This window comes from Anoplophora glabripennis, unplaced genomic scaffold (genome assembly GCF_000390285.2).
Source record: "Anoplophora glabripennis isolate ALB-LARVAE unplaced genomic scaffold, Agla_2.0 scaffold1443, whole genome shotgun sequence".
In the NCBI taxonomy this organism is placed as follows: Eukaryota; Metazoa; Arthropoda; class Insecta; order Coleoptera; family Cerambycidae; genus Anoplophora; species Anoplophora glabripennis.
The window spans coordinates 39,886-52,351 of NW_019417517.1; the positions used below are offsets into that span (position 1 = coordinate 39,886).

Here is a 12,466-nt window from a genome sequence, read left to right on the forward strand (position 1 = left end):
CCAAGAAAAAGGCATTTTTAAATCAGTATAATGTACATATGGTGTTACCTTCAAAGACAGACACATAAAAATGTAATTTTCTTAAGAAGCATACTATCAATTGTCTTGTTGCGATTGGTGCCTCCTTAACTCCTCTAGACAGTTATGATTTTATTTTGACTTTAAACGCTGCTTAGCCAAGTTAGGATTTTTTAGATTTATTCCCGTTTCGACAAAAATTAAGTTCAGCACCAGAGATACAAATAGGGGCATACTGAAACAACCGCAATATTTCAATCTTTTTTTTTAACAAAATCTTTGGATTAATTTCAATGATCCTTAGAGTGATCGAGCTACAGTTGTCATTTTTCAGATTTATGGTTAGTTTATTGTTTTCTTGCAAAAATGTGACAGTAATTCGGAAAATCTTTCACCTAATTCTTTTCGTTTTTATTAAACAATAATTTGCTTGTGGTGAGTTGTGCATGCTTTCCGACTAATCGTTTCACATTAATTGTAATGTTTTATGTATTTAAAAGCCAATATCTCTAACCTTAAATATTTGTACCCTGGTGTCTCAAACTCGATAGTATAGGCCTATTGAAAAAAGGTTTACAAAACACCATCGCGAGATTAATATCATTTGAAAGAAAAAATCACAAACGCTTGTAATGAATTAAACGGCGAAATGTTAATAAACAAAGCCCACAAAGAAGTCAGGCAAAGATTAGATATGTGTCTTGAAATGAGAGGTTATACAGGGTGTCTCATAATTAGCTGCCAACCCTGAACAGGCCGATTCTATGATCAAAACTAAGTAAAAAAGTTCATATGAACATGGGTCCGGAAATGCTTCCTAAGGGCACAGGGACCTATTGAAGAGGAAGGAATGGAAATCATTTTTTTGCAATATCTCTCAATCACGTTGTGATAAATGAATGAAATTTGGTATACACAGCTAAATTTTGATGAGCAATTTGATGGACTAATCCATTTATTTCCACAAGGTCCATTGGGGTGGGTACGGGGGGGCCCTTGGTACTTTGCGTGTGTAACTTTTTCATCTTTGACTTTTTAACAAATTGGACAGCAAATTCCGTTTTCCCGAACTGTTTTACGTTAAAAAGGTACTCTTGTTTCAAATCGTTATCTTTAACGGTTTCTGAGAAAATCGCTCTTGAATTAATCCCACTTTGGTCAATTTTTAAACAAATAATAATAATAATAATTTAATACGTAATCAGTAATACACATTATTGATGTAGAACAATTATGATATGATGATTTGTTTATGGCTTTTGCGATGGTAATGCTGCGCGGCAGAACGAGAGTACTAGTTCATATGAACTTTTTTACTTAGTTTTGATCATAGAATCGGCCTGTTCAGGGTTGACAGCTAATTATGAGACACCTTGTATAGAGAATAGATTGTAATATGTATATAGTATGAAAGCGTTTGCCTCATTTTTTAAGTTTAGTTATTGTTGTCATTACCTTTTGTTTTAACTGTATTAAAGAATTATCGAGTTTAATCCATTTATTTAATCTTAAGGACATTTGTCCATTTTAAACAACGAACATTCCAATTATTTTCCAACCACTACCGCTAATATGATTTTTATGTGGTATTTCCTTTGAGACTCTTTAGTACGATATTGCTTATAACATTTAAACGGAAAGTAATACAGAAAAAAATCTCTAATAAAAGTTATTAGAAGAAAGAGAGCTTTTTAACAGGAAAAATATTTAAGTATGTTTCTGGAAAAAATATCATTGATGGCGTCATTAGTCGTTCCTGTCAAATACCAAAGATAATACTTTGGAATGAAAGTGGAGCTTACCTCATCCCATTTAACACCACATGTCCCAAATTTTATTTAAATTTTTTGTATCCTCACACCCATACTATCAAGTTTGTGACACCCTGTACTATAATAATTTCCTAAGGTAACAGTCACCATAGCTACGAAATGTTAAACTGTTTGATCGATACGTCTGCATTGTCAAGCAGACGAGTATGGCATCAGAATTTGGAGAAATTCAAAAGCTCGTCCAACTATTCAACCCAAAAACTGACAATTCTGATTCTGAAGATGAAGTAGAAACAAACCAATCTGGACCTAGTACCTTAAATCGTAAGTTTTAACTGTTTCACAGAAAACATTATCACGATGTAGCTCTTTAATGTACCATTCTTTCTCGACTGTGTGGGAAATGTTAAACAAATAACACTTCCTACTTCCAGCAAGTCATCTCGCAAAACCTTCGCTGTCGGGTGAGGAAAAGAATATCAATCCGTACAGCAAAATAGAGGAAAAAGGAAAGAGAAGAGAAATTTTAGACCCAGAGGACCCCGATTTTGCGTTCGAAGATGATCACACCACAAGGGACTGGAAAAAGGCTCCAGTCTGGGATGTTAAATATAAGCAACAAGTAACAGCTGAAGATGTTTTCTTACAGGTATTCATTCAAACTTGTCTCCATACTAATTCACCACTACAAGAGAATCTACATTTTTCTAGATGGGTTTTAAGAGCCCTACGACTGCGAGTTGCGAAGACATGATCATCACCATCCACCTACCTGAAGAAAAACATCAGAACATTGACCTGAAGATAGTAAAAGACAGACTTACCTTAATCTCTCCAAGATTCTACCTAGATTTACCCCTTCCCCATCCTGTCGACCCCAAAAGGGGCAATGCTCAGTGGTACAAAGACCAGGAAAACCTGACTGTCACTCTACGAATGGATAGGGAGCTGGATCTTGTTAATTTTTAATTTTTACGTAAAATAAAAACTATACGGAATTATGTTTTGTCTTATTTGACTTATATTTTAATATTTTATACTAGACAGATGTGTAATGTTTATATTTCTTTATATTTAAGTATTAAGGTATTAAATGAAAGAATTACTAAAGTATACCTAGAACTGATAACAAAAAAGAGCTTGCAGTTGCACAATGCTTCCTAGAACTGATGTTGAATTGGCAGAAATTCATTGGTAAATGCAAAAAATGCAAAAAGTAACTAGCGACAATGCAGTCTTACTGGGATTTAAATTGAATGAATAGCTGGATGGTAAATTAATATAAATATAAAAGACCTTCGATTGAGTAAGGACGATAAGTGTTGTGTCTGAAAATATCGCATTTTCATCCAATACCCCAGATTCATATGGTTCAGACCATCGCGAGTGGGTGCAAGTGTGAGCATCGTCTGTCTGGGTTTGGTCCAAAACATCGTAAGTGACTTGTAATGTCTATCCCTGTTAATAATAATTTACAGATGGAATATTAAAAAAAAGTAGTTACTTTCTTCTTAAATGTAAATAAATTTGAAACTTATTTTTATTTCAACAAAACGAATATAAATTATTATATCTAACAACTCCGTGAAAAGAGTTTTTTACTCTCGAAATTGAATAAAACAATAGATGATTTTTTTTTAGGAATAAATATTTTAATTTTTCAGAATTCTGTCTAAAAGATTGTTTTTCAGTTCATTTAACATTTGCGTACATTAAATTTATTCTAGTTGTGGCAATTCTTAATAAGCATTAATTTCAATAAACCATGACGACCAGCTCATTGAAAATATCGTCTGTATGAATCATCAATTTAATACATACAAAGCTTAATCTACTTTAATAATAGTTCTGATTTTTTATTGTTTATTTTTAGCTAAAGTATTTTGCAAACAAACATGTTCATAATATTTACAATAAGCCTATGTCACATTTAAATTTATAAGAATAAAAAATAATTAAAGTGATTTAAAGAAAATTATCTTAAAATACTTTGTGGTGACCAATTTGAATTTGATCTTTGAGAAGATTCATTGAAGTTTTCACCTCCGAATTCTTTGAAACTGAACCGATCGACTTGAAGTTTGGCAGATAGTTAGAGAAAAGATCAATGAACATTAGTGACATAGCGCCGATTGACGCTTCCACCCTGTTGGGAGTTGACACCCCTCCTCGGGGGTGGAATTTATTTTTTTTAATAATTCTAGAAATCGATAGATCAAATTTTGAGCAAAAAATATTCGAAGAATTTTTTCGAGAAATCAATAGTTTTTTAGTTATTCACGATTGAAAACTTGGAATTTTGAGTGAAAAAACACTTTTTCGAAGTATTTTTCGCGAATAACAAAAACTACGCATTTTATTAAAAAAAAAGTGTAATGAACAAAAATTTAGCTTATAAATAAACAAAAACAATCGTTTTTTTTAAAGTGTTGTAGGTCCTATACAAAGCGAAATGTGGTTAGTGGAAGGGGACTTGTTTTGGGGGGAATACTCGAATCGATCTATTCAACGCAATAACGGAAAAATGATTAATTTTACGTGTATAACGCTCCAGGAGTTTTTTGTAGTACTCAAAAAGACCTTCGAAGTGAGCATTTATAAAAGTTAATTAGAGCAAAATTGAACAAGTTAGACCGGTTTAGAATGCGTATTTTTTGAATAATGTACGGTAAAATTTGAAAACTGCTTTGTTTATATAATAACTCTGAAATAATGAAATATTCGCAAAAAATGTAGCTTTTTTCAACAAATATTTTGCTTTTTTTATTCCTATAGCATAAAAAATAAAGGAGATATCGCCGCTTGAAGTATCCATTTTAGTGAAAAAAACGACCTGTCTCGAGCCCTTCGATCATTTCACTTAAAAAAACGAAGGACTTAAAAGGTTTTATATGCAAACGATCTTACAGCTCTTGAAATTATCTTTAAAATACTTTTTTGTAGGATACTATAGCTTCAATTAACCGAGTTATGGTAAAAAAAACCAATGATATTTTTTCGGAGCAAAATAGGCTTTCTCATTTTTATATATTATATATTATATTATACAAATAAAATAAGTAAAAAAATTTAGTGTGANAAAAACGAAGGACTTAAAAGGTTTTATATGCAAACGATCTTACAGCTTTTGAAATTATCTTTAAAATGCTTTTTTGTAGGATACTATAGCTTCAAAATTAACCGAGTTATGGTAAAGTGACATTTTTAAATTACTGCATTCCAAGATTTAAAACGTAATTTTTTATCATTTTTTTAGCACAGAGGTGACTTATAGGTGTTAAAAAGTGTTATGAGGGAATTTTTATTTTAAATAATTGCACCGTTAAAGCATTCCAAGCTTTTAAAAAGTAATTTTTGATCATTTTTGTCAATACAGGGGTGGTTTTTAGGGGTTGAAAGGGAAAAATCCTTTTATTAGCTATAAGGTAACTTTTATTTTAAATAATTGCACTATTTAATCATTCCAAATCTTTAAAAAGTAATTTTTTACATTGTTTTTTGCATAGCGGTAGTTTTTAAGGGTTAAATAAAGGGTCGAAAAGATCAAGTATATCATAAAACATGTTCGAGAACATGGAACATTATTTAGTAATTTTTGTGCTTGAACAAGATTTTTATCAATAAAATGCTTAAAACTTAATTTTTTCAATTTGTTTCACTTAGGAGTAGTTTTTACCCTTAAAAAACAAAACGCGTTAATTGGGCTTATGTCACTTTTGAACTTCAGCCTAAGATGAGCTTTATTCTAAATTTTCATGCAAATCCATGCAGTTTCAAAGAATTCGGAGGCTACAGCATTTTCAGCTTCAATGACTGTACTAGTTCAGAGAGTTGAAATCGGATCTAGAAGTGATCAAATCTTTGGAATATTTTTATGAAAACAATATTTATTCCCAAAATATGTCTGTAATTATAATGTGCAATATTTTAGCTAAAAAAATAAGACACAATTACGATTTTATTATTTTTTCACAGATTTCAAGCTACTTTGTAGCTTCAATTTTTTAATTTATTTATGTTTCAGTTAATTTTCTCTTACATTGTTACGAGTGCTAGAAGCGATCCAATATTTTTTGCATATTTATTACATTATACAGTATAACATTACGTTGTATACTATGCCACATATGTTTAAGTGTAACAGTCTACCCAGATCTAATAAATGTCAATGTTCCATAATTATTGCAAACCTAATTACCGGTTTGTCTGTTCATCTGGAGACTTTGAATTATTTATAAGCTCTGCTCAAGCGATTCGGCAGACTGTATGGCACTAATAAATTATTCTTTGAAACTCTTACTATTATGATTACTTTATCTGCTAGTACATTAGAACAAAAATTGTTGCAGCTTCGAACAATATCTTGTACAAATTAATTATTTTTTTAGGTAACAAATACCATAACGATGACGCTGAAATTTTTTTTACCTTTGATATTATTAATAATTATCAACACTAGCACCGAATATAGAAACTGGAAACCATACAGAAGTAAGTAAAAACGTGTTTGCAAATAATATTATGCTTTCGTTAGTCTTGTGGGTCAATATATTAAGTACTATGTATTCTGTGTATAATTTTTTAAAATTGTCTCTTGCAAATGTCTTTTTTTAGGGCCGAAAATCATGGGAGACGTAATATCTCTGAAACAGTTGAGTCCTAACAGAAAAAAAGTGCAACAGAAGATTTTGCTTTACCACAACTTCTTCAGGAGTAGAGTGAAACCCGCTGCATCCAACATGCTGAGGATGGTGCGTCAATAACCAAATGTAATAATGAAAATGAAACTAGATTAGTCTTTATTATAATTTCTAATTAAACTCGCGCTCTACCTAAATATAATACCTTCCAGAAATGGCATAATGGTGCAGCAAATGCTGCCCAAAACTGGGCAGACGAATGCCAAGCCTTGGTCCATGACGGATTGGAAGGCAGGTACATCGACAACTATGGTTCATGTGGACAGAACATTTTCATAGCCACGCATAAAGTTCCCTGGTGAGCAATGTTCTTCCTTCTTGTACAACCGTCTTTGTTACCATGTGTCTTTGTTTCAGGTTGTTTGCTGTGAAAACGTGGTGGTTGGAAAAAGATGAATTCACGTTTGGAGAACCCGTGAATAATTCGACAATCATCGGTCACTACACGCAGATGGTTTGGGCTGCCTCACATGAAATTGGGTGTGGGATTTCTAAATGTTATCAGTATGTGGGAAATTCTACCATTGGAAGATTGTTTTACAATTATGTATGCAATTATTGTCCAGCGTAAGTCATCTATTGAGCAAATTATTTAATACCAGTTGATTTTTGTAAAGTAAAATATTTACACTATTGTATTTCTCACCTGAAACAGTTTAGAAACATTTCTAGTATGTCTTAAATATTTTCAGAGATGGGTATCTACATACATATAACTAACATATCAGAAATATTTTCAAAACAATGTTTCGGAAATATTATTAATAGCTAATTATTCCAGAGACAGTTTTAGTAAATAATATCTAATTTATAAAGTTGAATCAGTGCCAGTTAATCATGAACTTTGATTATGTCACTAAACATTACTCACAGTACCACAGTAACTGTGAGGCACACAAACCGACATTACTGGAAAATACCACTAAAATCAAAGAGAAAGAAAAGAACAGTGAACAGACGGTGCGATGAACTGATAAAATGGCGGCATTTTTAAATTTGCATTATGTTTTTTTTCAGTATGTCCTTATTAAGTACTTATACAAACTTTAAAGGGTGAATCTTTGACTAATTTTAAGATAAAAAGTACATATGAACATGGGTCCTTAACGATTTGGTTATCGAAATACAGGGTGTTTGTTATTTTGATTATATTTTTGTTTTTGGGAATTTTTATTTTTTTCTAATTTTCACTAATTTGGTGATAGTAATTTGTAAAGTGATAGTGTAACATAGCACATGACTCTCTTTCACTTGTTTTTCAAAAAACTCTTAATAAACTTAACAACGTTTCAACGCAGGTTTTTTTACAAAACGGATGCTTTCAGTGACAAATACTACTTTTGTACGTAAAATTGAATGAAGAATAGATATGTTTAGTCAAAAATGACATACAGCGCGACATAAAAAAGTTATGGATATTTAAATACAGATACAACACTGTACGTGGCGCCCCCTAACATTAAACAAAAAAGCTAAGTAAATATTTGAGTTTCTCATCATCAATACTCCTAGTTTCCCGAATTGCTATGTTATTGATCAAAAATATAATCAAAATAATAAACAATTTTTTTTAGACGCCTTGTAACCCATGAACCCAGCCGTAGCAGACCCATGTCTTTTACTTTTTATCTTAAAATTAGTCAAAGATTCACTCTTTAAAGTTCGTCAAGTACTTAATAAACATCCTTTATTTGTTCAGTTCGTTGTCAATAGTGGGAAATTAGAGGCCAAATTTCAAAGAAAAACACCAAATTTTGTCAATTATCGACGTTTCGTCACTTATCGTGACATCCTCAGGACACTATAAAATTTAATAATTTCAAAATTACATCACAATTTATAAATAACAAACTTAACATTAAAATATTAAAAAAGTGTGTCTAAAACATTACAATAAAATGAATACAGCAATATCTATATAAACATGAAAAAAAATAAAAAATTACAAATACAGACACACTAACAATTTTGATATGTCACAAATTTAAAAAGAAAAGTATTAAAATTACACAAACAAAATGTTTTTATATAATAAATAATAAAATAACAAAATATGGTGAATGAACAAGAAACGCAACAAACAACAACCTGTACATAACATGCGAAAAAGAAAAATTTAAATTAAAATTAAATCTACGTATATTGTTTATATGTTACTCACATTACAGATTTAAGTGCTTCACTGTGTTTTCCTAGTCTCGTTATATATAGTATGTCATACGTCATACGTCATACATGTATGTCATACGTTGTACATAGTAAGATTGTTATATGACATACTATGTATAACGAGACTAGGAAAACACAGTGAAGCACTTAAATCTGTAATGTGAGTAACATATAAACAATATACGTAGATTTAATTTTAATTTAAAATTTTCTTTTTCGCATGTTATGTACAGGTTGTTGTTTGTTGCGTTTCTTGTTCATTCACCATATTTTGTTATTTTATTATTTATTATATAAAAACATTTTGTTTATGTAATTTTAATACTTTTGTTTTTAAATTTGTGACATATAAAAATTGTTAGTGTGTCTGTATTTGTAATTTTTTTTTTCATGTTTATATAGATATTGCTGTATTCATTTTATTGTAATGTTTTAGACACACTTTTTAATATTTTAATGTTAAGTTTGTAATTTATAAATTGTGATGTAATTTTGAAATTATTAAATTTTATAGTGTCCTGAGGATGTCACGATAAGTGACGAAACGTCGACAATTGAGAAAATTTGGTGTTTTTCTTTGAAATTTGGCCTCTAATTTCCCACTATTGACAACAAACTGAATAAAAATAAGGCTACCAATATCATTAGTTTTTGAACAGGGGAGACTCGTGGCTTTTTTACTAGGTGGGCAAAAAGGAAAAAAATTTTAAATTGTCAAAGTCAAACGACTAAATGTATCTGGAAATTTTTAGTTGCATTTACAATATTATCACGTCGGGGTAACCACTTGAGGGTTGCTTTCGGTGTGCAGCAAAATAAAACTCTTTCTCAATAGTAAATAAAAGTATTTTTATTGAAAACTAAGTGTAGAGAAAAAGATATGTTGTCGAGGCGAGCGTTCACTGGAGAGTCTTCTTGATGTGGAGTCGTGATGTTCATTTAGATTTTATAAAAAATTATACGCAACTATTTGGATATTTTATTAATCCGCTCTCAAATAATAAATATGAATAAAATTGCACGTCTTTTTTTATTATGGAGATCTTCGCCAATAGCCCTACTACAAAAAAAATATATTATTAAGAATAATATCAGAACTTTAAAAATTGTATTTACAATAAAATTAAGAAAGTGAAAAAAAAAACAAAGTGATATATTTATCTAATAATTAACAAAATAGTTCCAATTTGGTTTATGAATATTAAAAAATATGAAAAAATATAAAAACAAATTTTCATAATGCAGCCAGCCAACTTATCTATTTACATATAAAACAACGCCGCCAGCTTTTCGTTTGCCTCCACTTTTAACAAAATATTTTAAAAACATAGTGAATGTTTATTCAAACGATTCGGGAAATTTGTTTGCATATTCGAGAAATTTCGAGGAATCTATTAAAGCAAAAAATGATAGATTGCCTAGAAAAATACATCATAAACGTAGTTCAGTGGTGGGCACTCCACTAAAAACCCTTCTGAAATATCATCATAAAAATATCATTCAATTATTATCAATTACAAACGTTTCGAAAAATGTAGGAAATGATTTGTAATTGTTACAAACATTTCTGAAACATTTGAAAAAATTATTTCGGTAATAATTTATTAAGATTAATATTTCAGAAATGTTTCGGTTGTGTTGAAACGTTACAGAAATTAAGAAAGATATGTTTCAATTAACTAGAATTTAGGTAATTTAAATGTTTCATGCATACTTCATGTTTACTAAGATTAGCTAGACAAATGAGAATCCTGTGTTGCTAAATACTTCAGTAAATATTATAAATGAAAAGCTGTAAGTGAAATGTATTGAAAATTTCTTATTAGACAATACACCAGTCATGGTACCCTATTCATGTTGCACGAGACGCTTGTGACAAAACAATTTAATTAAAAAATTGTAGCGTTTGATTGACGGCGTTATACTGAATGTTTCCAATTACCTCAAGCATCTTCGATACATGAAAAGTTTAGAGATAATTGATGATATTCTTTTTAAGGCATATATGTTATTTTTTTCTCTAGTGGAAATCATCCTGGGAAGTTAGACCATCCGTACAAAACGGGAAAACCTTGTGGGCAATGCAAACGGTACTGCAGAAACAGATTGTGTCTCAATGCCTGTCCGTACGTTAATATGTGGTCAAACTGCGAAAAGCTCTACAAGGCACATCCCCACTGGTTGTGCCACAGCAATCACACCTTGGGAGGAAGACACAGATTTTCTTTTTGTAAGGCTACATGCACCTGCAGGCATAGGATTCATGACTGAGGATATAGTTTGTTACTTACTATACAGTTTACTAATAAACATTATTTTTTTAATCACGATTTTTATTTATTTTAGAATCAAATTTAACAAGTCTAAGTAATTATTATAATATTAGGTAAATTGAAGAGAAAAGACTGGATTGCAAATAAATAAATAAGGATTGCAACATTAGATGAAATTAATTTTAAAATCGTTAAAAATTACTCTTAAGTTATGCAACACGATATACGCCGCATTGAAAATAATGTTGTCTAAATATAGACGATGAAAAGTACTGTTCTATGTATTATGATCGACATTAAACGCAAACTTTGATGATTTAAAAAAATATGTACTACTTGAAGGAATATATAGTATATATCTATGAATTTTTTTGAAAATTCTATATTCCTTTCTCAAATTATTTAAAGCACTTTTCGACTGCTATGTATTACGCAACCAGTTATATTCAGTTTTACCTTCATGTGTATTTCTAGTTGCATACAACATTATAGATTTTCAAGAATTATGAACATTATTGACTGAACAATTTCGTAAGTTTTTTGTTAGCATTCTCAAGACAAAAAACAAGATATTTATTTTCGTATGACTTTATTTAATTTCCTATATATTAATAACAAATACTTATACATAAAAAATATATTTCTTTGAGCATTTTAGAAAAACTTGTTACAATAGAAAGTTTTCAGTTTCTGTATATTCGAGAAAAAACAAACACAGAAATCGATACAATATTTACAAAAAGTATATCACGTTTAGGCAACAAATAGTACAATTAAAATAAACATTTCTACATTTATTGTTATAAAAACATTTATAGCTTTACATAGTTTTCATTTTCAATACAAAGATAACAGTCACTCATTCAGTTTATAATAATTTTGTTATTACCAAAATTCAGTTTTTCAATTATTAGTGAGTACAATAAGAACAAAAACATGCACATGAATACATACAATGGTAATATCTTTGAAACGGACATGAAGATAATGGCATTTTTATATCGTATTGAAAATATTAATACAAATATATTAGTACTTGTCAATTTTAATACTTGTTTTATTTTTAAAAATACTTATACAGGGTGAATTTTAAATGTGCGATGTAAAGGAGTCCTGTGATCCAATTTTATGTACAGTTTGAGAACCGCTGCCCAAATGGAAACTAAACATTTATGCATTGGCATTTGTCAAGTCGTATGTCAAGAGAATTATTAAGCATTGGGTTTATAAGCTAGACATGAATAACAGGATACAAATAATATTACCTAAAACATGTTTGTGAAGATGTTTCAAAATTTCCTTGACATATCGTCTAAAAATGCTACCTTTTTCTTCCTATTTCATAAGTCATAGTTTAACAATTCTGTGTAAACCGGCAGCACTGCATAATTGATCTCCCAATCAAAACAGAATAATTATGTCACGCGTAACAAAGAAGCCAGCGGTTCTCAACAAGTTATCTATAAAAGATAATCATGAATATTTATTTTAAATGTTTGAGTAAAAAACTGTTAAGTAGATGTACTACGTAGTT

At 30.1% G+C, this 12,466-nt stretch overlaps 2 protein-coding genes across 2 annotated transcripts; both read left to right on the forward strand.

Moving 5' to 3' along the window:
* The first annotated feature begins 1,996 nt into the window (after positions 1-1,996).
* LOC108915297 (protein PIH1D3) lies at positions 1,997-2,759 on the forward strand. The gene is made up of 3 exons (XM_018721285.1): positions 1,997-2,114; positions 2,225-2,439; positions 2,502-2,759. Exons 1-3 carry the CDS (start codon positions 1,997-1,999, stop codon positions 2,757-2,759), a joined length of 591 nt encoding a protein of 196 aa, XP_018576801.1.
* Positions 2,760-3,152: 393 nt separating this feature from the next.
* Positions 3,153-10,951, forward strand: LOC108915299 (serotriflin-like). The gene is made up of 6 exons (XM_018721287.1): positions 3,153-3,224; positions 6,179-6,281; positions 6,405-6,541; positions 6,643-6,788; positions 6,848-7,057; positions 10,684-10,951. The coding sequence occupies exons 2-6, from the start codon at positions 6,197-6,199 to the stop codon at positions 10,928-10,930; spliced, it is 825 nt and encodes a 274-aa protein (XP_018576803.1). The 5' UTR covers positions 3,153-3,224; positions 6,179-6,196; the 3' UTR covers positions 10,931-10,951.
* The last annotated feature ends 1,515 nt before the right edge of the window (positions 10,952-12,466 follow it).

Excerpts from the sequence above, each read along its gene's own strand:
- LOC108915299 (XM_018721287.1), top strand. The coding sequence starts at position 6,197 with ATGACGCTGAAATTTTTTTTACCTTTGATATTATTAATAATTATCAAC. Across the intron at positions 6,282-6,404 it reads AAACTGGAAACCATACAGAA|GGCCGAAAATCATGGGAGAC; the intron begins GTAAGTAAAAAC and ends GTCTTTTTTTAG. Across the intron at positions 7,058-10,683 it reads GTATGCAATTATTGTCCAGC|TGGAAATCATCCTGGGAAGT; the intron begins GTAAGTCATCTA and ends TTTTTTCTCTAG.
- LOC108915297 (XM_018721285.1), top strand. The coding sequence starts at position 1,997 with ATGGCATCAGAATTTGGAGAAATTCAAAAGCTCGTCCAACTATTCAAC. Across the intron at positions 2,115-2,224 it reads TGGACCTAGTACCTTAAATC|CAAGTCATCTCGCAAAACCT; the intron begins GTAAGTTTTAAC and ends TCCTACTTCCAG. Across the intron at positions 2,440-2,501 it reads CTGAAGATGTTTTCTTACAG|ATGGGTTTTAAGAGCCCTAC; the intron begins GTATTCATTCAA and ends ACATTTTTCTAG.